General features: G+C 41.6%; 2 protein-coding genes across 3 annotated transcripts in view; one reads left to right on the top strand and one right to left on the bottom strand.

Moving 5' to 3' along the window:
- The window catches only part of SLC30A7 (solute carrier family 30 member 7), a 94,042-nt gene extending 76,512 nt beyond the window's left edge, over positions 1-17,530 (top strand). Inside the window, exons 9-11 of the mRNA XM_030206892.1 lie at positions 12,245-12,335; positions 15,469-15,618; positions 16,788-17,530. Coding sequence (XP_030062752.1) covers positions 12,245-12,335; positions 15,469-15,618; positions 16,788-16,835 — 289 coding nt within the window. The 3' untranslated portion in view covers positions 16,836-17,530. The remainder of the gene's footprint in view (positions 1-12,244; positions 12,336-15,468; positions 15,619-16,787) is intronic.
- A 4,067-nt stretch (positions 17,531-21,597) lies between these two features.
- The window catches only part of DPH5 (diphthamide biosynthesis 5), a 91,182-nt gene continuing 86,416 nt past the window's right edge, over positions 21,598-26,363 (bottom strand). The window contains exon 7 of one of the 2 annotated variants that reach the window (XM_030207105.1): positions 21,598-22,912. In XM_030207105.1, the coding sequence (XP_030062965.1) occupies positions 22,677-22,912 (236 nt within the window). In that variant the 3' untranslated portion in view covers positions 21,598-22,676. The remainder of the gene's footprint in view (positions 22,913-26,363) is intronic. The other variant, XM_030207104.1, reaches the window with a different exon arrangement.

The raw sequence follows: 26,363 nt of genomic DNA, 5'->3' as shown, positions 1-26,363 counted from the left end.
AGCCCCAACTTAGACATTCTTCAAAGGATGAACACATCTCAAACAGGCTATATCCTGAATTCCCACAGGTCTTAGTAGACGGATCAACAGCTCAGAAGGCTAAACAGCAAACTGGTGCAGAAAGCTGTTGTCTACAGTGCAGAAAAGACAAAGATTATGTACAAAGAGCAGTTTTGACATATCAGAAAAGCTTGATGCAGGGTTCTGTGTAGAAAACCATACACAGAGAGGAAGGCGAGTTTAGCATTGAAGCGATCAACACTGAAGGATACTATGCAGAGCATAAGCACCTGCTGATGATAATGTTTGGTGCAGAAATGTCATTTAAGAGGGATAGTTAAGATGCTTTATGGTCATAATGAGTTAGATTCCCTCCCTTGCCCCTTCCCTGCCTTCTTTCCTAACATCATGCTCGAATTCTGCTATATTCTGCCTCTTAAAAAAAAAAAAAATTAAAAAAGGAAAGCTTGCAGAAAATGTGGCTCACCTGCAGGTCAGTAGTCTCTGGGCTATGGAGTCCTGGCTTCAAACTAGGGCATTTGTGACAGGACATCACTAGCTTGGCAACAAAGTGCACTTCTGCTAAGGGAAAGCTCTGTCTGACCTGTTGGTAAGTAAACAAAGCAGTGAGTATTTGTCTTTATTTGTTTAAAGTGACCTCCTTTCAGCAGCAGTCCAGGAATCTTCATGGTGCCGCTTACTGAGGGGGGGGGGGGGGTGTGTGTGGTGTTGGCGTCTCTTTGGCTTTTTGCTGGCAGCTGCTATTTTGTTTTCTATGCTTCGGCAATGTAATCAGCGCCCTGGACAGGGTGGGAGTGCTTGCACCCATACTGCCCTGTTCTCCGGCAGCCCGTTGCACCCCTACAGCTCGTTGATGCTCATTGCAGGAACACTGTTGACAGCAATTCCCAGGGTTTCTTGTGATTTGATTTCCGTGTTCCTTCTGTGTGGCGGCACAATGGTGGATGCAGCCATGTTTGTTTGATTCTTGGTCACTATGATGTGGTCCTGGGTCACCTAGAATCTTGATTTTATTGTGGTGTGATCTCTTGTTTAGATTTTCAGATAATGTGCAAGTGCTTAGATCTTTCTAGAAGTGCTGTTTGTTTTCTTTACTCATATTTTTTAATTGTAAAGTATATGGGGAGATGTTTTCTTTAATCTGTGACAGGGATTTGCAGGAGCAGACATGTCCTGCATCATTATTTTAGTTCCTGGGTTATGAGAGCAATATACTTCTGTCTGATAATAAGGTGGAATACAAGGTGTTCTCTTATCATAGATATGTTATCTGTAGTTAACTTCACTTGTAAGCCTCTGGGCCTTATTTACGGTTTCATGTGTGGTTATTTAGATCACAGCATTATGTGCGCCAGGGTATATTGGTGATGACTTTTAGCAGTGAATTGGGGACTGGCGTTTCAACTGTTGAATTGGATACTACTCTATCACTTCATATATGTTTGATGCACCTTACAGTGAGAGTGATGGGGAGCTCCTTTGCAAGCATTTTGTAAACACAGTTGACACAAGATGTTTTGATTTCTCTGCGCTGGCTGTGATTGCTCCTGGTGCCCGGGGAACCAGAGGCGTAGCCTGGGCTTTGAGTCTCTGTCTTCTGCCTATCAGCTATGCAACCTTATCACGTCTTCCTCTGTTTTTTTTTTCACTCTTGCCCTTTCAGGGCACAGCAATACACATGATGTTTATTTGGGGCCAGATGCACTAAACTTAACGAGCTATTAACGAGCAAGTAGTAAACCCTGGCATGCACTAAAGACTTTTTTCTGACGACAGTAGCAGCTAACGAAAACGGAATGCAGATGAGCAAATTGTGTAGAAACCCTATTGTTACGAGATGCACTAACCTTTTCCGATTGCCTTCACGCTGGAAAATCTAGCGAGAGGTCTGTACCTCTCGTTGGGGCTGCTTGGGATTGAACTGCAACAAAAGTAACAAAAAAAAAAAAAAACAGCGCTCCGCTTTAAAAAAAACGTCCAATTTGGCCGTCATTCCCCCCCTCCAAAGACGCAGCGCTGCTCACCCCCTCCGATGCGACTCAGTCCAGAGGACAGTGCAGTTGAGGACGCCCATCCAAAAAAAACCCGTCCATTTTGGCCGTCATTCCACCCCCCCCCCCCCCCCCCGCAATAATAAACACGTCTTTTTTGGCAGTGCTTCACTCAGCTGAGAGACCTGGAAGCCCCTGAGCCAATCACAACGCATCAGAGGGGGGTGAGCAGCGCAGCGTCTTTGGGCGGCACAGGTAGGCGTATTTGGCATGCGCAGAGGAGCCAGCATAATGCTTGGCTGCTCTGTGCGTGCTCGACAGGCCGATTGGCCGACTGTTTAACGATGGAATAGAGAATGCAAGTGAGCTACAACGAGCAGCTCATTTGCATTCCCTTTCCTTAATGCATGCCCGTTCTTTACCGATTCGCTAAGGGAATCGGTAAGGGAAGGGCTCTAACGATTGTTTAGTGCATCTGGCCCTTGGAGTCAAGCTTCCTGCTATTGACTCCCATGTTTCTGGGAGAAGTGTTAATTTGGAGTTAATTGGTGAGGCTAGTGCACTCTTTTCCCAGAGTTCTCTTAATCTCCATGGTTATCCTGCATCCTCTGTGCTAACAGGATGAAATTTTCTGTGGGTGCAGTGTTTGCATTAACTTGGTTTTCTTATGGAAGGTGGCTGGCTTTCAACCTGAAGGTTACATAAATTTAGTACCAGTGGACTTGTCTCTGTTTCCACTGGGACATATTTTATTTCATTCTCTTACTGCTTACTGGACAAGCAGTTCTTTGTGTGACTTGCACAGATCCCCCTATACTAAGGGTTAGCTCCTCTCTTTTTGTGTATACTAGCTCCAGTCTCTAAGGTATCCGCAGCTCCACCTCAGGGCGTCGGGGGCCTTGCTGCATTTTGGGGCTTCGGGGTCCTGCTCCGACACTGCATGTTGAACCTTCTCCAGTTGTGTTTTTTTCCAATTCGGGCTCCAGTTTTGCTCCATCTTGGGATGTCGAGCCTGACGCTATCTCCAATGGTGGCACCCTACCCTGTCTATGGGTTTGGGGCTAAGTGCTTTTGCTGGCGGTAGGGTCTTGTCCTGTCTCCAGTTCACGGGTTTGGCTACATCTCTAGTTCTTAAGATTGGCTTGGTCTCTGCCTGCCAGCCCTTTCTCCATCTCGGGATGCCGAGACTTACACTCCTCTGGTTTTTGAGCTGATCTGTTCCAATCGTCTTCTTGCCTCCAGCCTTGGCTACCGGGTTTCCCTCTGCATTGGTCTTCTGATATTTCACCATATTGGAGGTTGAGTCTGGCTCCGTTTTGGAAATCGGCTTCATTTGTTGGTGTCGGGCCGTGCTCCCTTTCATGACTTCTGGATCTAGATGCCTAGTCTTGCTCCAGGTCTGGGGCTTGAACCTCTTTCAGCTGTCGCTTTTGATGGGTCATACATGGTGCGGTTCCCGAGGGGTCAAGTTTGCTCCTCCCCTAGGTCCTTGCCGGTGACGAAGGTTGGGTCATCAGTCTCTGACTGACTTTCGGACTTGGTCTCTGTTGCTTTAGCCTAGCATCTTCTCTGTTAAGGGGTAGCATTATGCATTAAGGAGGGCCTTGAATTGAATAGACTAAAAATGCTACAGGACACAAAACACATCTTGCAATCCCTACAGATATAAATTCCATATGTAACGAGGAAACAGACAGATGCAGAAATATTATCAGAAATTAGAGAGGCTAACAAACTGGGGAACACAATAATAATGGGTGATTTCAATTATCTTGATGTTGATTGGGTAAATGTAACAGAGCATGCTAGGGAGGTAAAATTCCTTGATGAAATCATGGACTGCTTCTTGGAACAGCTAGTTCAGGAACCAACAAGAGGGGGAACAATTCTAGACCTAGTTCTTAGTAAAGCGCATTATCTGGTGCAGGAGGTAATGGTGGTGGGGACACTTGATAACAGTGATTGTAACATGATCTGATTAGATATAATCTCTAGAGTAAGTACACACAGTAAATCTAGTATGCTAGCATTAATTAAAAAAGGAGACTATAATAAAATGAGGAACATGGTTAAAAAAAAAAGAGGAGGAGCAGCTGCAAAAGTAAAAAAATTGTACATCAGGCATGGATGTTCAAAAATGTCATCCTGGAAGCCCAGACCAGATATATTCCGTGTATTAAAAAAGGAGAAAGGAAGGCCAAACGACAGCGGGCATGGTTAATAAGTGAGGCGAAGGAAGCTATTAGAGCTAAATGAAAATCCTTCAGAAAATGAAAGAAGGATCCAACTGAAAATAATAGGAAAAAAACATAAGGAATGGCAAGTCAAATGCAAAGTGCTGATAAGGAAGGCAAAGAGAGACTTTGAAAAGAAAATTGCATTGGAGGCAAAAACAAATAGTAAAAACCTTTTAAGGTATATTAGAAGCAAGACGCCGGTAAAAGAATCAGTTGGACCGCTAGATGCCCAAGGGGTAAAAGGGGCACTCAGGGAAGATAAGACCATAGCGGAAAGATTAAGGGCCCTGTTAAGGTGAGCTAGTGTTTTTGGCATGTACTAAAAATTAGTGTGCGTTAACCGTGTAGACACCCATACGAATATTATAGGCATCTACATGGTTAGCATGCTCTAAAAACTTGAACATGCCTCTAGCACAGCTTAGTAAACAGGGCCCTAAACGAATTCTTTACTTTGGTTTTCTCCAGGAAGATGTGATAGAAATACCAGTGCCAGAAATGGTATTCAATGCTGATGAGTCGGAGAAACTGAAACACATCTCTGTAAACCTGGAAGATGTAATGGGGCAATTTGAGAAATTGAAGAGTAGCAAATTGCCTGGACCAGATGGTGTACATCCCAGAGTACTGATAGAATTGAAAAATGAACTTGCAGAGCTATTGTTAGCAACGTGTAATGTATCTTTAAAGTTCAGCATGGTACCAGAAGAATGGAGGGTAGCCAATTTAATGCCAATTTTTTAAAAGGGTTCCAGAGGTGATCTGGGAAATTAGACTGGTGAGCCTGACATCAGTGCCAGGCAAAATGGTAAAGACTATTATAAAGTACAAAATTACAGAGCATATATACATAAGCATGGATTAATGAGACAAATCCAACATGGATTTAATCAAGGGAAATCTTGCCTCACCAATCTATTACATTTCTTTGAAGGGGTGAATATACATGTGGATAAAGGTGAGCCAGTTGATATTGTGTATCTGGATTTTCAAAAGGCATTTGACAAAGAACCTGATGAAAGACTCCTGAGGAAATTAGAAAGTCATGGGATAGGAGGTAATGTCCTATTGTGGATTCAGAACTGGTTAATAGATAAAGAGAGTAAATGGTTAAATGGTCAGTATTCTCAATGGAGAAGGGTAGATAGTGGGGTTCCCCAGGAGGGGGTCTGTGCTTGGGACCGCTGCTTTTTAACATATTTATAAATGATCTAGAGATGGGAATACCTAGTGAGGTAATTAAATTTGCTGATGACACAAGGTTATTCAGAGTTGTTAAATTGCAAGAGGATTGTGAAAAATTGCAAGAGGATCTTATGAGACTGGGTATCCAAATGGCAGATAGTGTTTAATGTGAACAAGTGCAAAGTGATGCATGTGGGAAAGAGGAATCCAAACTACAGTTATGTGATGCAAAGTTCCATATTTGGAATCACTGCCCAGGAAAAGGATCTAGGTGCCATCATTGATGATACGTTGAAACCCTTTGCTCAGTGTTCAGCTGTGGCTAAGAAAGCAAACATAATGTTAGGAATTATTAGGAAAGGAATTGAAAACAAAAATGAGAATGTTATAATGCCTTTGTATTGTTTTACGATTGGATCGCACTTCAAGTACTGTGTGTAATTCTGGTCACTGCATCTCAAAGGTATAGCAGAATTAGAAACGGGTCAGAAAAGAGCAGTGAAAAATGGGATGGGACGACTTCCTTATGAGGAAAGTCTAAAGCGACTTAGGCTTCTTCAGGTTGGAGAAGAGACAGCTGAGGTGAGATAGAGTATAAAATGAATGGAGTGGAACAGGTAGATGTGAATAGCTTGTTTACTGTTTCCAAAAATACTAGGACTAGGGAACACACAGGAGTGGCCTAGTGGTTAGGGTGGTGGTCTTTGGTTCCTGGGGAACTGAGGAACTGAGTTCGATTCCCACTTCAGGCACAGGCAGCTCCTTGTGACTCTGGGCAAGTCACTTAACCCTCCATTGCCCCATGTAAGCCGCATTGAGCCTGCCATGAGTGGGAAAGCGCGGGGTACAAATGTAACAACAACAATGAAGCTGCTAAGTAGTAACTTTAAAACAAACCAGAGAAAATATTATTTCACTCAACGTGTAATTAAACTCTGGAATTCATTGCTGGAGAATGTGGTAAAAGCAGTTAGCTTAACAGGGTTTAAAAAAGGCTTGGATAATTTCCTAAAAGAAAAGTTCATAAGACATTATTAAGATGCACTTGGGAGAATCCAGTGCTTATTTCTAGGATAAGCAGCATTAAAATCTGTTTTGCTCTTTTGGGATCTTGCCAGTTACTTGTGACCTGGATTGGTCACTGTTGGAAACAGGATACTGGGCTTGATTAAACTTTGTTCTGTCCCAGTATGGCAACGCTTATATTCTTATGTTCATTAATAGGCAGATGATCAAAAGCCCCACGCTGTTCCAAACAGTGCTCTAAAATTGCGCTGGAACAGCGCGGGGCTTTACCGCACCGATGATCAGAGCTAATGCATGCAAATTTAAGCAGCGCAATTATCTCTGATCATGGGGTAGAAGTGCAGGTGAATTGTGCCTGAGCATGCGCTCAGCACAAACCTCTGGCACTTGTTTGACAGGTCTGGGCTGTCAAAAGCCCAAACCTCTCAAACACAGGGCTGGAGGTCCATGGGACCACCAGGCCCTGACTACCCCTGCTCCGAGCAACGGGGGGCTGGAGGTCCAGTGGACCTCCGGACCCGCCGACGATCCCATCCCCCCAGGTTCATGGAGGGCTGGAGATCTGGTGGGTCTCCAGCCCCCCCCCCCAAACCCCCAGAAAATGGTCGCTGGTGGTCTAGTGGCCGCCGGCCAAACCCCCTCCCACCCAGCGACGGGGGGGGGGGGGGGGGGCTGGAGGTCCAGCGGACCTCCACCCCACCCCAACTCCCCCCCCCCCAGCATTGTCCGACCAATCCCTGGTGGTCCTGTGTAAAGGACAACCCCCTCCCGGCCCCCCTGCCTTAGTTGGAGGAGGGATGCAGCCTGCCTCCCTCCTCTTGGGTTGATGCTGCTGCAAAATGGCGGTGCCCAGTGCATCCTGAGCCCTGTTTAGCATGCATTAGCAGGCTACTTGCACAAAGAGCCCTCGGACGCGTTGTTTCACGCGCTCGAGGGCTCTAATCATGGGGCGGTAGCAAACGCCGGTGCTAGTATGGAACTAACAACCTCTAGCGCCGGCGTTTGCTTTTGATCATGAGGGTGTAAGAGCATAAGGCCACTACTTAAAAGGACTGCTGTGTGATTCCAGGAGCTGTTCCCCTCTTTTAAGCTCTCCTTACCCACCACCTCCCTTTTATTAATCCCCAGTTGTTTCTGCCCTTGTTAGTGTCAGGTTCAAAATGGTGCCTGCAATCCCTACTGCTATTCTCATTGTACTATACCAGTAGGGTTCAAGCAGCCATTTAAGGGCCTTTTTATAGCAGCTTGACCCATAGCTGTAGTGCCATTTTGAACCCAGCTCCAATAGGAGGAGGAACAGCTGGGGATTGCTCCTGCCCTAACCCCACTAAATCCCAAGGATTATTAAAGGTAGGCCTGGGGAGGGGGGGGGCGGGGGGGGGGGGGGCTACAGTAGATGGGGGTGTGTGTGCCAGGAGAGGGATCAAATATTATGGGGGTGGCATTGCATATGGAAGCAAACTGGTGCCCAGCTCTTTTAAATATGGTGCTGGAAAATTGGGGCCACTGCTTTTCAACCTGATGCTCCCAGACAGGATGAATAGTGCTTGTGAGGTTGAGATATCACAGGTTAGTTACTCTCTTGGGAAATTAAGGTGTGGTAAATGCCTGGCCTTTACAGCAACTTAATTTTATTTTTGTGTCTTGTAAACCATTTTTGGTTGGATTGTGCTCACAGAGGTCATTGTAGAATTGTAATAGATTGCATGTACTTATTTCAGAGACAAATTACTCTCTCTCCTTTCATCTTTGATTTAGATAGGAACAATGTTTTGAAATTGTATTTCCGATATATGGTTGATAGTTTTTTTTGGGTTCAAAGATGAATATATTTCCTGACAAATCAAGGGAATCGCAGACTGGGAGGTGTGAGGTCTTGGCTTTTAAGCCAGGAATCATTGCCCTAGGTGTGACCTCCCTAGCGCGATTCCCTTGTAAGTGTTTTATTTCCTTATTACTTATTTGTTTGAAACTAAGATGAAGAATCCTCTGCAGCAACTTCCTTCAGTTACCACTACCGTCTGCAATAACCGATTAACCTTCCTCCCTCAGAAAATGTGAAGTGTAAGATTAACCATTTTGAGTTTTTCTTATTTTCTTTAAGATTGTTTTCCTGATCTTGGATCTTCCAATTGTGGACAATTATGTATATATATATTGTTGAGAGAAAATGTTTTCCTTTTTATATTAATTTCTGTATTTCCTTACATTTATGTGATAAATGTGAATGTAATTAAGTAAAATGATAAATAAAATAATAATAATAAAAAAAAAAATTACTCTCTCTCCTAAGCTTTTCTAGGGAGATTTTAGGACCTCAGTTTAGGAAGGAATGCTTTGAGGAATTTTCAGAACTTTTTTTTTCATAGATATTGCAAACCTTTGTAAGAAACATGGACCAGTGGTGGAGATCTACAAAGGCAGCTCCTATTAAAACCATTGGAAAGTACATTCATTAAATGAGTGTGAACTGGTAAAATGGGGCGTTTCTTCTTTCTTTTTATTTTTTTAAGGGTATACAATGATTTGTAATATTTTTTCTGTAACAAGATGGATTTTATTAGATGTTAAACTTTTTAATTTCAATTAAAAAGAAAATTTAAGTGTTTCTCAGACAAAACTTGTTCTCCACCTAGTTGATAGGCAGGCTATAAATATAGTAAATAAACTTTAGATCTGCTGTTTAACACCAAGTCATTTGAATGATTTAACACCAGCTGTGGTGAAAAGTTTACCCTTTGTTTTGTAGAGCATTGTTTTGTGTTTCTCTGTTTCTGACTGAGAAATATACTTCCATATCACATAGCTATAGAAATAAGTAGTAGTAGTAACTTGACTGAAACTCTGGCAGACATGAAATTTCAGCTGTTGGAGAGAAGGAAACCTCGTTCACCTTACAAAATGCTGACACTTTTCCATTGAGCCAGAAGTCCAAGTTATTTTCCTTTGAAAGTTAAACAGATGGCCACAGCAAGTAACCGTTTTCATGTGTGTGTTTAGGTTTGGATGAGACCCCAGAACCCAGTTCATTTTAAGAATTTTGCAGAGTTTGCCCTTTTCTTGGCTCAGATTATATCATCATCCTGTTTTCTTCCACAGTAATGTTTAATTATCCATCATATTTTTCTAAGAAGGATATATTCTAATACCCTGAAATTTAGTATTTTCTTACAAAAATCAGAAGTTGTATAATGCTACTGATGAGTTTCTTCTTGTTGTAAGATACAGTTAATTACTCTGTAACATACATACATAACTGATGAGTAGTGGGATCTTTTTAATAAACTTAAAAAGAAAGAAAAACCTTTTTGGAGCAAGAAATAGGAATATAATGGACGTCTTGGCATTTGCCGTCAGCTGATTTCTACCACGAGCTAAAAATACTACCATGGCTTAGTAAAAGATTATGGGCCCTGTTTACTAAGCTGCGCTAGAGGCATATTAGTGCTTTTAGCGCACGCTAACGGTTAGCATGCGCTAAAAGCACTAGCGCACCTTAGAGCCCTATGTTTGGTAGAAGGTACGGGTGGGTTGGGACGGGTGAGGGGGGGGGGGGGGGGTATATTTTTCATAATGTTGGTTCTATTCTGTTACATTTTGGTGAATAATGGTTTTGCACCTGTCTGCTGTATGTTGTGCTTTCAATAAAAACCTATTGTGAACAAATAAAAAAAACCTAAGTGCAATTATCGATTTGGATTTATCATTTAAAGAATACATCTCATCCAGTAAATGCTTCTTTAAACTAAAAATTATTTGTTTAGTTAAGTCATTAGTATCTCAAAACACATTCATTGGTACTCATGCACTTACTGTTGTAATTGTTTAAGGGCATCCGGTATTTAGATATTTGACAGTTACAGCTTAATCAAAATTCTGAATTTAAATGAACTAATGGTGCCAAAAAATGGGATCATGTTGCACCATTGTTGCAAAAAGAACATTGGATTACCCATCACACATAGAATAACCTTCAAATTCTGACGCTTTTTCAGAAAAGCCATTACTTGGGATTCTCAGCTTTTCTATGCTGTCTGCTGATACCTTATAGCACCTCCAGATTAGATAGTTGCACAGGGACAGAAATCTCTAACTCGACCCCGCTGCAACTAAACTCTCCATCCCAGCCGCACTGCATCACAGTCACCTTTCTCCCTCTCCAAGAAAGAAATCTGTATGAAATATTTATTTTTATTATTTTGACTTATGAAAACAACTTGTCCCTGAAACATGTTCAGAACAGAATAACCCATTTGTACAAAAGAGATGAGGTGAAGATGTGATTTCATGTGCTCCAATGAAAGGAGAGTTTAATTTTACTTCTAATCTTTATAACACCAGACATCCCAAGGCAGATTACAACAGTTAAGATGAACCCATCAGTAACGAGGATATCCTCACTGAAATTTGGCCATCTATTACTGTATTGTATAGAACAGTGAAATGTTTATTTTATTTGACTCAGTGCCATCTTAACATATAGCACATCCCCCCCCTCCAATTTGATCCTCTCTATTGCAATATAATTTGTACCCTGTTAACAGTGTCCCATTGATTGTCCTCTTTCCACCAAGTCTCTGAGATGCCTATTATATCTACCTCATCATTTAGTACTATATATTCTAACTCTCCCATCTTATTTTTTGGGTCCTGCGATCCCTGCTAGAGGTTATCTGTGAATGCTGTGGTACAAAGGTTTAAAACTAGGGAGAAAAGAGTATGGAGTTTAGTTGATAAAGTTTGCTTTTTTATATTTTTATTCTGCCTATCACTAACCTACAATTCCTTCTTTAAATCCCAATCTTTGTTCCCAAAGCACACAGCAAAATAATGTTCACTTACCAGAGAAATGTCCTCTTCTCTCAGAACTTCTCAGAAAGAAAGTTAAGTGGGACTTTTCCTCTTTATATAGTTTTGAATCTAAGGGGACTGCTTCAAACAGTCCCTTTGAAGCTAACTCAGTAATCAGATTGCCCTTTATAACCTTTGTAAATGTTCTACTTCCTCACACCTTGATTAACACCTAATTCCGGTCAGTAGCTGTGCTACTTCTCCAGCAACCAAAGAACAGAAAATTACTGTCTTTTAGAACAAGATTTGAGCCTTCCTACTATCCTTTTTAAAGTTCTTTGGCTGTTAAGTTTCTACCACTAGAAAAAGTTTCAGTTTAAAACTATGGGAAAAGGGCTGTACACTATGGACACTAGTTAATAATACTTGCTTTACTCTCTCCATTCCCCCTCCCCACCAAGACTAAACTAGGTTCTGCTGTCCCTGCTAGAGACTATCTGTTAATGCTGTGATACAAAGTTCAAGTTTTAAAACTACGGGGAAAAGAGTATGGAGATTAGTTGATAAAGTTTGCTTTTTTATTTATTTTTATTCAGCCTGTCACTAACCTACAATTCCTTCTTTAAACCCCAACCTTTAAGTTCCCAAAGGACAAAGTAAAATAATGTTCACTTACAGTTATATAACTTCTGGCTTGCCAGAAGCAACTGTATTTCCTACAGGCATATTAACAATTCTCTTGTCCTAGAAATAGTTTTGGGTTTGTTCTGTCATGCCCAGTGCATTTAAAATACCCCTGGACCTCATTAACACTTGTCACTTAACTTGTGTTCCACAGTGTAAAAAGAGAAGCATGAAATCAAATGTTAAAATCTGAGATATGTACTGACATTTACTCAGCTGGATTTAACCTGCAGCAGTTTGCCCATATTTGAACCAATTATACTTTCTATTTTTATAATATTCCAACAATTTTTCTTAATTTTATTTTAGTGTTATTCCACTCCTAAGACAATCAATTGGAGTATTGATGCAGCGAACTCCTCCATCGTTGGACTATGCTCTGCCTCAGTGCTATCAAAGGGTAAGTGTTCTGGTAAAATTGTGTGTTTGATTTTTGTTTAAAGATTAAACAAATGAAAGCATTAAAGTATCTTTTAATTAATTTTTATAAAAGCCTGATGCAGATGAGTGGAATTTCCCCTAAACATAATGGTGCTTTTGTACTAATGGTTAGTGCATGCTATCATTGGTAAATGACACCCTAAGTTTTTGAAAAATAATGACATACTGGAATATTTGCATAACTATTCCCATGCTTCATCAGGTAAATCTTCCTTTACCATTTTGTATTTGTGAGAATTACGCAATATATGTGAGTATGGCATCGATTTACTAATGTTGTGTGTCATCCCAGCAAATATGGCTAAGTGGAAAAGGTCCTTTAAGTATGGGCTCGAATTACTTTGATCTGTTCAACAAGGTTCATGAACCTCTTGGTTCAGGGCCATGCGTTCAGATTTTGCACTGATTATACTGTTTGGTATTTCTGCACTAATAATTAGTTATTTTAGCAAGTAAGTCTACTGTGAACATATGCTTCATAACATATAGGCAGTCACAAACGGAAGGCAAATTGCTCCACTGAAGAAAAAACGCCAAGCAAGAAACAGTAGAACAAAGGAAAGAGAACTCTCGTGGATGGTGTACAAAAAAAGTCTTTATTTTAGAAGAACTTTTAAATAAAGACTTTTTTGGACACCATCTGCGAGAGGTCTCTTTCCTTTGCTCTATTGTTTCTTGCTTAACATAACATATCGGACCAGCCCAATATTGTTGTAGTGGAAAATTGCTGAACAAGCGAGTCCTGGAGGCACATGATAATAACATGACCAAGGTCATCTGGAGACCATGGCAGAGGTGAGCCTGGCACTCATGCAACAGGATTTCTCCTGATTTTATAATTCAGTTCTAGGGCATGCCTTTTCCATAGTGTAATAAAGACGGTGTTAACATTTTAGAGAAAAAGTTCTCTCGCAGTCCTTCAGGCTGAGCTTGTACTATATTGCATCATAAATATTTGGGATTTTAAATTAATTTTATATTCAGGGAACTACATTTTTAAAAGAACATTCACTGCTAAAAAGAACCAGGGAAATTTAATTCTGTTGACTGTTGAAAATGTGGGAATAAGCAAACATTACTATACATTTATAGTAAACATGCTGTTTTAGTCCTATAATGGACAAGAAAATAAAATTATTTGTACTTGCATTATTGGTTGGGTACAAATTGTTTTGGCAGTATGTTTGATTGGGTAAGCATAACTAGCATTCTTTTCATACGTTCTGTGCTTCTCTCTCTTGCCTATTCCTTATCAAGGGCATCACATCTTGTTTAAATATAAAACATGATGGCAAATGGAGACCATACGTCCTGTCCAATCTGTCTGTCCTTGTTTGGAGGACAATATCTTTTGAAATGTGACCATCTTATCCACCATAGTATTCTGCTTACCTGACTTTTCTAGCATTAAATGGAAGAACTTGGCAAATATCTTGTCCTTTATGTTTATGTGTTTGGATTTAGGTCATGCCTTTTTTCAGTATTAGCTGAAGGTGAGTTACAGTCAGATACATTAGGGATTTCCCTGTCCCTGGAGAGCTTAGAATCTGAGTTTGTACTGGAAATAGTAGGTTAAATGAGTTGCCCCGAGATCACAAGGTGGAGGAGCAGCAGTAGGATTTGAACCAGACTTACCTTATTCGCCCAGTACTCTAACCACTGGCCTACTCCTCCACTCCACTCTGTGAAATTGCTTTTAAGTAGGGCTGCATTTTGATTAAAAATTTTAGTTGCAATTAAAGGCGGAGCATGGCCAGCAGTTTTTTTTTTTTTGGGGGGGGGGGGGGGGGGGGAGGACAACCCATTTCCTCTCCCTTTCCCCCCACACACATTAGATATCATACCTTTGCTGGTGGGGATGCCGTAGCCCTGCCAGTTGAAGTAATCCGCTGCCTCAGGAGCAAGGAAACCAGCGGGGTGTCTCCAGCCGCCGATGCCGGCGCTCCCCGAACATGCTCAGTTCATACACATACTGAACTTGCTTGGAAAGTGCAAGCATTGGTGACTGGAGGAACCCCACTGACTTCCTCACTCCTGAGGCAGTACGAAGAGGAAGGGGTGACTCGGTCATTGGATTTCTTTGGCTGGCAGGGCTTGAGCTAACCCACCAGCCACTGAACAGGTACTGCAGCTTTGGAGGGGGTCTGAGCCTAAAGGAGAGAGCCCAGGTCTCCAAGGCCCCTCCTCTTCCCTGTGGCTATGCCACTGATTAAAGGCCCAGCATCTCCCTTTCTGCTGCCTCCAGGTCCAACTCTCTCTCCCTCCCCTCTACCCCCAGGTTCATTATCCCTCTGTCTCAACACCCCCCCCCTACTCCAGCACCTCCCTTTTTCTTCCTTTTCTCCACCCTAGGTCTGCTATCTCTCTCTTTTGCCTCCACTTCCCTCCCTCCCTCCCTCCATCCTTCCTCAATTTGGCTTCTTTCCCTATTCCCTCCCACCCCAGCACCTCTTTTTCTTCCTCCCTCCCCTCCATGCTTCTCTGCTTCTATCCCCCTTCCCCCGTACACAGTCTAGCATCTCTCCCTCTCCTTTAAGCACTGCCTGTGATTCTCCCCCCGGCCACCCGAGGTTCTTTCCTCCCTTCCCTGTGGTTTTCTCTTGGATTTCTTGCCCTCCCCGGACTGCCAGCAGCTTTCTCTCCCCTCCCCTTCCCACCCGGTTTAACTTCAGCTTTACTCTAACCTCCTTGAGTATTCGGCCCTGCAGCAGCTATATGCAAAAGCTGCCTGCACCGGGCCTTCCCTCTGACCCGTCCCGTCCCCAACAGGAAGCTATGTCAAAAGGAGGTGGGACGGGTCAGAGGGCAGGCCTGGTGCAAGCCGCAGGCAGCTTTTCCATATGGCTGCTGCTGCTGCAGGGCTGAAGACTCAAGGAGGTTAGATTAAAGCTGAAGGCAAACTGGAAGGGGAGGGGGGAGAGAGCGAGCCGCTAGTAGTGGGGGGGGGGGGGGGGGGAGGAGAGATGTGGAAAGTCAATTATGAATGGAAATTAAATATTTTAATCATGATTAATAATTAATATGTTAACCGTGATTAACATGCAGCCATACTTTTAACAGTTTGGTTTCTTGGTGTGCTATTTATATTCTAGGTGCAGCAGTTACAAGGTGTTTACAGTTTACATGATCCTCACTTTTGGACTCTATGTTCTGATGTTTATATTGGAACACTCAAACTTCTAGTAGCACCAGATGCAGACTCAAGATGGATTTTGAGCCAAACACACAATATTTTTACTCAGGTATGACTATATGTTTTGCTGGAATAAGTTATAGAAAGAACTACCTCAGTCAGTGAGGTGGAACTACTGTGCTGAGGAGAGCACCTTTATGGGGAGGGAGAAGGGAAAGAATTTGTTTTGGTCTTTAGCTTGGCTTGTGGAGTTTGTGGCAGAGTATAAGACCACAGTTGCCTTGTATTTAGGATGTTATTCTTTCATGTTTTTATATGTGATTCACTGTTGCCCCATTTGTATTGAATCTTCATTTCTTGCATTTCATGCCATTATGCTTCTATGTACTGTAAGCTAGAACTTACAGAAAAAAATGAAATTGGCAAAAAACTGATTTAAAAAAATTGAACTATCCCTCCTAAATTTTGGAAATATGTTGCAACAGCTATTTGTGATGAAAACTGCAGGAGGTGCTGCTTAAGAGTGGCTAGTTTTTAAGACAGCAACAAACACAGAAGAAAACAATCCTCCACACTGGTCAAGCCAAAGGAAAAAGACACAGCGAAGGAGACAGAAAAGATGATGGCAAAAAAATGCTACTGGACTCCACAAAGTTCACAGCATATGTTTAATTCTTAAAATGTGGACTCGACACGAGTCGTGTTACAGCCGCTCAGGCCTGCCTCAGGAGTCCCTGTATGTTGTTGCTTAAATAATCTCTGGAAGACGTAACAATCTTCTGAAAAAATGAACTGGTAGCGAACCAGACTTAGCTGTGGAAAGATGAACTTCCTACCTCTGTGGTATGCTGTCGCTGCTGGACAAACGCCTTCTCTAAGACGTCTTAGGCAGGCCTGAGCGGCCGAAACACGACTCGTGTCGAGTCCACATTTTAAGAATTAAACTTATGCTGTGAACTTTGTAGAGGCCAGTAGAAGTTTTTTGCCATCATCTTTTCTGTCTCCTTCACTGTGTCTTTTTCCTTTAGTTTTTAAGACAAGCAGCAAGTTATAAAAGCAGGTTTTGGAGATGCCAGCAACATAAGGGATAAAGGCCTTGGGCCACAGCTTATGCTGTTGAATGTTGGTAAGTGAAGACCGGAAGATTCCTTAACAGAAGCACACACTGGCATATTAGTTTCTTATTCTTTTTACATGTTAAAGTCTAGTTGATTAAGAGCTGCTGGTCAATTCTTGCCTTATAGATGTTTGTTTTGTATTTTACTTTCTGCTTGACAGGTTGGAGTGAGACAGCTTTATGTGCAGATTGACATTGCAGCCATGTAAGAACATCCAAAATTACGCTTTTTGGGCCAAAGTTTTCTGGTACTGTACCCATCTTTATAAAACTGAAGTGTTGTCATCGCAGAGTATCTGGACCAAGCACACCACTACGTGTAATTGTCTGCTCCTGGAAATTACTTCTTGGGAGTAAAGATTAAAGGATGTCTGATGGACCATTAGTTTTGTCTTTTTTGACCCCCCCCCCCCCCCCCCAAGTTTTATTCCACTTCCATACAGCTACTTTTTATGGATTTTTTTTTTTGTTCCAGCATGAAACTGTGACTGTTGCTCTTTTGTTTTAGAGCCACTCAGACCACTGATTACACAACAACCAGTGTTATCAAAAATTGGAGATCTGTCTTGTACATAGTGCACACTTGTTGACATTCTTCAGTATAATCATATGTTTGTAAAATTGTTTGTACTTTGCAAACTTAAGGAACCAAACCATATTGGGTTTTCAAAGTGCCTTTACATCAACAAATGTTTTTTCAAGTATGGATATGAGACATCAAAAGTCTTATTCTGATTTTGATTGATGTACTCAGTTTAACTCTTGCCACTGATGTATACAAGTCTTTTAAACATAGTTGCAGATTTTAAAACTTTCTAATTCTGCACCTAAATATGTATGTTTTTTGATTGGTGTCAGCCTATGAGATTTTAAAATTTCAGAATATATATGAATTTGCAAAACATCTCAATTGTATTAATGTTTGCTACTCCATCATTCAGAAGTCAGTATGAAGTTGCCTTTGCAGAGTTCTTAAATCAAGAGACTTTTTTTCATGGAAGGAGAGGTAAATTGAAGCAACATTTCTAGGCATATAATAACATTTTTGCTATTTTCCCCCCTCAACTTTTCACTGGGGAATTATTTGTTAGACTCTGAACTACTTAGCCTGATTAAACATTTTAGGCTTTTTTATTTTTACCTGTACATATGTAGGGCAATTCTCTAAATATGTTCATATCTATCTCGGTGTGTAGATACACATGGCTTGTCTCTGGGTAGAGAGTCAGAGGCACACACATGTAATTTATAGAATATACTACAAGTTACACAGGCATTTCCAGAACATATATACAGATCAGCTCCATTACTATATAAGTGCTCATACCTATGCACATATAAACCCGGTTACACTGGTATTCTACAATTGCCAATCATGCCCTCTGGGTGCCTGTATAGATGTATTGTTATAGAATTATCCCTATAGTGTGTTGTTATGTAGCACTGTTCTGTCAATCTGAAGAAGAAATGTATGTACTTTTGCTTATCTCTATAAATACAGGCTCCATTATAGATCTTAGTTTTATATCACATTTTAAGAGACTGGAAATTCTGGTTAGATGAAGAAGAGAACTACTAAATTATAAACCTTAATACAGTATATATATATTTTTACTCACCTGGAATTCTAGAATCTAGTTTCAGTAAAATAAATAAAAATGCTGCACCTAAAACAAAATCAGTTCAGTTTTAAAAAAGTATATATATTAAGTAAAAAAAAAAACAAAAAAACAAGCACTTCTTATTTGAGGGATTTGAAGACAGATTATAAATTTATTTTAGGATCTTTAAACAATAATTTTTTATGCTTGTGCAAACTAATAGTCACATGACTTGACGCTGATAAAGACAACTGGCTTGCTTGTTTCATTCCCAACTATAATCCTTGCATTACATCATCTTTATTTTACAGCATAGGAGAAAAAGAATTCACTGCTATCTCTAACCTTTGTCTTGGAACTAGAAAGTCAATAAAAATCAGATTTTTTTTTTTTTTAAGTGTAAGACAGTGCATGACTTTCCAGCTTTATGATATATTTCTCTCTGGGAGCCCTCACTCTCCCTTCTCTGAGAGCATAATGGGTTGTGTGCATATGCTTTTGAAACTGGTGAGAGCCCTTTAGAATTAAGAAGGGTTGTGCCAAGAGGTATGAAGTGTGTGTTTAAAATAACAAGCATGTAGTTACTAGAAATATCTGATAATTTTACATCCCAGGTCCATTGAATTTACTTGACTTTTTTTTTTCTGATTTGATAGTAAAATGCTGTACAGTGACAAAAACGTCAAGCAGAGGCAGAATTTGCATTTAGCTTTAGTGTGATTCATCATCACTTCTGCCTGTCAAGACTTGCCCTTAGAATAATTTACCCATGGATGCTTACTTTTAATGATGGGGGGGACGGGACAGGGTGCCGTGTGATAGCATTAAAACAATCTGACACAGGCATCTTGAAAAGGCAAGATTGTATTTAGAAATCTGATTTACTTGTGATTTGCTTTAGAAAGGAGATATTTTAAATATAATTATGTCATATACATTGCTGTTTTCTGATAAACAGCTGCCATTTCTGAACCAAAGTGTAAAAAAAAAAACTTTTTTCTTTACAATCTAGGATCATCATGGAACTATCAGGTAAAAGTAAACATTAGAAAAGAAGTCAACTGTTTTCTATATGTGCTAGAGCATAGCAGTAAATTGGATGGATGGATAAGACTTCAAACTAATTAGTCTGCATCCATTTTCAAACCATGTTGAAGGGGTCTTTTACTAAGGCGTGTTGGCATTTTTAGTGTGTGCTAAAAATAGGCGTGTGCTAAACACTAAAGATGCCAATATATTCCTATTGGCGTCTTAGCATTTAGCGCATGCCTCTTTTTAATGTGCGCTAAAAACGCCAGTGCTCCTAAGTAAAAGACTCCCTGAGTTAAGTAGGCATGAAATTTATAGTAGAGCATTCACTCACACACCTTTTATTTCATTTACTTACAAATGAGCTTTTTGAGCCAGAAGTTGTAAGGTTTTCATGAGCCAGTTGAAGAACCTATGCAAAAACGTTATCTGGCCTCAATTCACCTTTTGCTGTTTTCAGACTTGAGATGATTTAAGTTGAAGAAATTGATTGTTGCACTCACAAAACAAGGATCTTTTGCCTGTTGAAAAGTAATCCTCTGTGTGTAGTTGAAAAAGACCTAAATGTGATGGAACTTCGGGAAGAGTGCCGCAGAGCACGCATTTCTGTTGTAGGTTGAAACGGCTTTGATCTATTAGTGCTGTAATGATTTCAATACAAGTTTTATTTTGTCATCATATAATGTATGAAGTTGAGGCAGGTGAGTAGCCCAGAACTACTCAGTGTCTTCTACAACATGTGAGTTGCATACCTTTGTTCTGATGAACTATTATCTCAATATATATATATATTTTTTTTTTTTGGGAGGGGGGGGGCTTTTACACTAACAGACATTAGTGCATGCTTAGCTCTCACTAAGCTGTAGTAAAAGAGTTCCTTAATTTCTTATATACCACCTGCAAGCCTTTTTGTGCACAGTGGAAATTGAAATTGTAAAGTTTATTTTAAAAGAACAATTTAGGGGCCTTTTTACTAAATCTTAGTGCACTCTAAATGCTAAGAAGCCCATTTTATACCTATGGGCTTGTTAGCATTTAGCCTGTTAATAATCACATCTACTTTTTGGGTTGCAGATGGCAGGAAAAAACTTTGCTTTAAAAAAATAACCAAAACCTACAAACCTAGCAGCAGTGCTGCTTTTCATTGGAAAGGAAATGAACATCTGGAATTATGTCTAGTATTGTTTCAATACTGTTGAGTTAATATATAGTAACATAATGGAAACTTGAGGGGGAGAAAAGGAGAGCTTGAGACCAGTTTCTTACTTTCTAGTGACTTTGCTGTGGTTGCCAGGCCCCTTAACATTTCTACAGTGCTCTTGTGCGTACAGTTTTGCCTTCCTTTTCTGTCTTATCTACAGTCTCCACATTCTGCTGTCAAAAAAAAATTATAATTCAAGATGTGGGACAATAGGCGTTAGTTTAACTGATCTACACAATGCATACCACATTTTTGACCTGAAAAAATCAATTGTAAATATATTTAAAAAAAAATAATTAAGAATAGGAAACCGCAACATCTTGCCTGCATAAGTTTTCACAGCCTTTATCCTAGGAAAACCAAATTAGCACAGTTTCCAAAAATTACCTTATCAAGGGTCATAATGGTGGTAACTTTTATAAAGACATTTTCACATGTAGGTGGCCTCTTATGTTTGCACTAGTCAGTATTTTATACCATAACGGTTCTCATCCCAGTCCTTGGGCCACACCTAGCCAATCAAATTTTCAGGATACCCACAATGAATATGCATATGAGAGGTTTGCATGCAGTACCTCCATTGTATGCAAATTTATCTTGTGCATATTCATATCTGATATTCTGAAAACCTGGCTGGCTAGGTGTGTCCTGAGGACTGGGTTGAGATCCCCTGCCCTAACCCAAATGCATGCTGGACAGGGCTCACCATTCCTCCCCAATGGTCTACAAACCTTAACACCAGCTCTGATTTAGCACAGGGTTTGCTGCAGCCAATGAGCCAATCTTTGGCGCACTGGTTGCTGATCATTGGGGATGAATAGGTTTAGTACGCATTTGCTTGCTAGTTGTGGTCAGAGCCTGCGAGCGCATTTCATGTGCTCAGGGGCTCTGATCATGGGGCGGAAGCAAATGTTAGTATGGTGCTAACAGCCTCTAGCACCTACGTTTACTTCTAATCATCGGCCCATGAGTGAACCCTAGGGAGAGCAGGCAGAGCAAACTGTATGCTATGTGCGGGGGGGGGGGGGGGGGGGGGGGGGGGCTAGCCAAACTGCCATGTGGAAGGGGAGCAGAGCAAGATGTATGCCATGGGGGGAGGGCAGAGTAAGGTGAGTGAGTGTGTGCCTGGGGTTTTGAGGGAGAGGGAAGTGAAAGCCACAATTGTGCCATAAGGGTGGGGACAGAATAAGTTTAGACTGTGCCACGGGGAAGGGGTGGAGATCAAGCTTGAAGGTGTTGCTAGGGCCAGGAAGATAGAAATGATAGGTGAGGAGGAGAAAGAGAAAGAACTGGGGGGAGGGAGAATAAGATACTGCATATGGCAAAAGACTTTAGGGGCAGAATTAGGAGTCTTGCTGGGAGTTAGAGGGAGAGAGAAAACTTGATGGGGGAAATTCTGTGCAAAAACACTATGCAGAATTCACACAGGATGGGAGATCTACCTTACTCTCTTCTGCAAAGCAAATTCTATATGATAACTCTGTTCTGTTAATAACAAAACAAAACTTCTTGGTGAGAAAAGCACCTTGCAATGTTTTTCCAGTGAAGAGGTTTGACTTCACAGTTGTCATTTATGTTATGGTGTCATTCATAGAATAAAAGAAAAGAATGCAATTAATTGGCTGTTGCACAGCTGTGATAGAACATCTTTAAATGTTTCCATCCTGGTCTTATGTTTGCTTCTTAAAATAATAGCACCAGAATTTCCCTTAAGTTGTGATTTGCCTTTTGTTTGTTATTATGTATTGTAGCATACAGGCAGCCTGCAGTTAAAAATACTCTTTCATCAAATGTTTCTCCTGTAATTTACTGAATAGAGCTTAGAAGATACAACACCACATGATAAATTGCAAAGTAAAGTTGATGTGGGTGCCTAGGAAGGAATGGCAAATAGGCACAAAAAGCCATTTGTATTTTGCTTACGCTGTTTATTCGTAGTTCAAGGCCAAGTTATGCTCAAATACCGTAGACAGCACATATGCCTTTAGCAAATTCCCCCAGGGAAAGAAGGTGAATATATGTATACCTGATTCAAAGTAGGTATGACAGTGTGCATTGTATGTGCTGGTAAGAAAAGGCACATATGTCCATATTTCATAAAATACATGTGGAAATACCAATCCCACCTCTATATATATATATATAGCACTTATAAATGTCTATTGTGAGGTCATTTTACAAGAGACTACAAGTAGACTGAACATGTATGAAATATATATTCATGAGACGTATGTTGAGCTGTCTTCCATACGGATATTTTCAAAACTAGACTTGTCCACTGCAAACAATTTGAGCATGTCTATCTCCAAAGGATGCAGGCTGCCTGTGATGATCATGGAATGTAGTGGGCCACCCATTTCTACATTAACCATTTGCTGTAAGGTCCCAGCAGCAATCTTCTGGTTTATGGCACCCACCCTTGCTAGGCCAACACAGATTGTGTTCTCTGTTATTGCTGAAAAATACAAGGAAAAATGAAAAGTAACTTTTTTTTTTTTTTAAAGCCTTGTAAGTGCTTGCTCAATGACAATGAACTTTTTTATCGGAGGTTTATTTCTCCTTGCTTATGTAAAGAGTTTTAGTAACCATGGTGAGTATGAAAAAAAAATAGATTCTTTGCAGGTTGAGATACCTTCATTGGCTTAACACATAACCCAGGCCTTGGGACACACCTAGCCAGTCATATTTTCAGGATACCCTCAATGAATATGCATGAGATAGATTTGCATGGAATGGATGTCACACATGGACCTATATCTCTTGCATATTCACTGTGGGTATTCTAAAAACTTGACTAGGTTGAGAACCCCTGGCTTAACACAAGGAATTATCCACAATGATGGACATGAGCATTTGAGATGTAAGTCCCAGTCACCTGAAAGCTCATGTCCCCATCATCTTTGGGTGCTTCCTCTCTTATTATAATAAAAGATATCCCAACCTATAAGAAATCCAGTTTCCTCTCTACTCATGACATCAAACTCTTGGACTGTTTTCTAGATGACGTCTTAAGTAGGATATAAAAAAAAAACTTTCTAAGAGAACTTAGCAGTCATTTACAAGTGGAAGTCAAGCATCTCATTTTCATGTATCAATTTAGCTATGGAGAAACATTTAAACAGGTTTGGTTTAAACTTTCTGCATGAGCTATTTAAACTTCAAAAAGTAAACAAAAGACTTGCACAGAGAGAATAAAATTAAAGCTATAGTGAACAATAATGCCGTTTGAAGTTTAAAAAAGAAAATTGTTAGGATTCCCTTTCATCCTTTAATTTTTATTCAGTTTCTGAACTGTTCATTTTTGACAGCTCCTCCTCTTTGGCTACACCTTCCATTATAAATCTTAGCTATACTGATGCTCCTGTCAACATTAAACTACTGCATACAATGTATGTTAACCCCCAAATTCTATGAATGATGCCTTAAGTTGTGCGTGATAATTTGGCTAAATGGCCAAATTGTGCGCACAACTTTATTAACAAGGCAATCAGCACTGATCATTGGTACCTAACAACCAATTAGCACTAATTGGCTTTAGAATTTACATGCATATAAATTCTAATTAATGTGCACAGCCAAAAAGGGGGCATGGCATGGGCGGGTTGAAGGCCTTTCAAAAAGTATGCAAACTGTGTATTATGGAATACACCCAATCTGCACCTAAGTTAGGCCTGGTTTTAGGTGACCTAAATGGGTGCACCTAAATTTTAGTCACAAGAATGGCACATGCGCATATTCTATAAAGTATGCCCAACTTTAGGTGTAGTTTATAGAATCATGCTAAGCGTGTGATTTTTCGGTGCCAATTTTTCAGTCGCCATTTATAAAATTTGGACCTAAATGTACATGAACAATCAAAGGAAAGTTTTTAAAAAGCATAAAAATATAAAACCAAAACCTATCAGTATAAAAGAGGGAAGCAGGCATATGACCACAAACAAAATCAAGGAAGCAAGGCAGTGATAAACAGATCAGCTGATATTTTTGAAGACTCTACCCAGTACTAGTATTTTAAAGTGCCACTAACTATGCTTCCATATCATCAAGCTGATCAATCCATAGACTGGTGGGTTGTGTCCATCTACCAGCAGGTGGAGATAGAGAGCAAACTTTTGCCTCCCTATATGTGGTCATGTGCTGCCGGAAACTCCTCAGTATGTTCTCTATCTCAGCAGGTGGTGGTCACACACAGCAGCAGCTCTGGCTAGGCCTCCAAGCCTAATTTTTAGGTTTTGTTGAGTGCCTGGGGTTGAGGGCTCTTTTGAGCAAGTGCAAACCTGGTGGTGCCAGGTCCCTCCTTTTCTCCCCCCTCCCGCTGGCTCCGTTAAAAAAAAAAAAAAAAAAAAAAATTTTGAACGTCCTTAAAGGCGTTTATTTCGACGTTTATTTAAGCGTCTATTGCAGCTACTCACTGGGACACCAGGTCGTTACAACTCGGAGCGGACAGCAGGTAATTTTTACCTTTTTATAGCGGGCAGGGGGTTCCCCGATTCTTCTCCTCGTGGCATATGGCGTCGGAGGGCGAGGGCGCAAAGGGTCGCTCCCCGGGTCGCTTGAGCGCTTCTAGAGGGGATGCGGGGGTCTTAAAGCCTGTTTCGCCCTTGTTGGGTGACAGTTTCGTGACCGATGAATGTCCCGGTCCTTCCTCCGGCGTGGCGGTTTTTCCCGCCATAAACGCCCATCCCCCGCTCCTCGCCTCCGCCATCTTGGCCGGCCACGCGGCTCGGACGGCTTCTTCTTGGGCCGCCCTTGAGGTTGGAGACATTAATGCCATGAACGCCCTTAATTTGGGCGACGGCACAGAAGCGGCTAAAGTTAAGAGCCGTTCTTCCCGCGCGGCTCCTTCGTGGAGTTTCGCGCCGGACGCCATTTTGGATGCGCAGCATGTCTCTCCCCCGCTATTGCGAGCGCCGGTTGAGGGTGCGTCTAGGGCTGTTGCCCAGGCTGCGGAAGTGCACAGTCTGGGGGGTTTCTCCCCCGAGTTTGTTTTGCTGCTGCATCAGGCCTTCCTCATGCACAACGCTGCCCCTGCTCCCTCGTCTGGTAAAGAGGTTGAGGTTCCCAGAGGTAAACGCCCTCGGGTTGATTCCCAGGCCTTGGAGGGATTTGTCTCCTCCGATGTAGATGAGGGCAGCGTGTCTGAGGTCTCCCAACGGTCCTTTGCGGATTCCTTGGAGGAGACGGATCCCCGCTCGGATGGAGCGGATGACCCCTCTGCAGCGCGGCTTTTTAGCCCAGAGGATTTGCCCAACCTGTTGTTACAGGCCATGGACACTTTGAAGATTTCCTCTCCGGAGGACGTCTCTCCCTCAGCCCCTGTTGGCTCTGCCATTATGCTGGGGACGAAGCGCCCGCCTAGAACCTTCCACGTGCATGATGCCATGCACACCTTAATTTCGGCTCAATGGGATGTCCCAGAAGCGAGCCTTAAAGTGGCTAGGGCTATGTCCCGCCTCTATCCTTTGGCTGTGAGTGAACGTGAGGCCTATCTGTGGCCTACCGTGGATTCTTTAATCACTGCGGTAACTAAGAAAACGGCGTTGCCGGTGGAAGGTGGCACGGCCCTAAAGGACGCCCAAGACAGAAGATTGGAGGCGGCCTTAAGGTCGTCCTTTGAGGCGGCTGCTTTAAGTTTGCAGGCCTCAGTTTGCGGCTCCTATGTGGCCAGGGCGTGCCTGACTATGGTGCAGCGGGCTTCCCCCTCGGATCATTCCTTGAGGGCTGATTGGCCGGCCCTGGAATCGGGCTTAGCCTATTTGGCAGACTTGCTGTATGATGTCTTGAGGGCCTCAGCGAAAGGCATGGCTCAGACAATCTCTGCGCGGCGGTGGCTTTGGCTGAAACATTGGTCTGCTGACCACGCCTCTAAATCCCGCCTGGCTAGGTTGCCTTTTAAAGGCAAGCTG

The sequence above is a fragment of the Microcaecilia unicolor genome, chromosome 6 (assembly GCF_901765095.1).
Source record: "Microcaecilia unicolor chromosome 6, aMicUni1.1, whole genome shotgun sequence".
Classification (NCBI taxonomy): domain Eukaryota; kingdom Metazoa; phylum Chordata; class Amphibia; order Gymnophiona; family Siphonopidae; genus Microcaecilia; species Microcaecilia unicolor.
The sequence above is the reverse complement of the archived record's forward strand: the minus strand, read 5'-3'. Positions and strand labels throughout refer to the sequence as shown.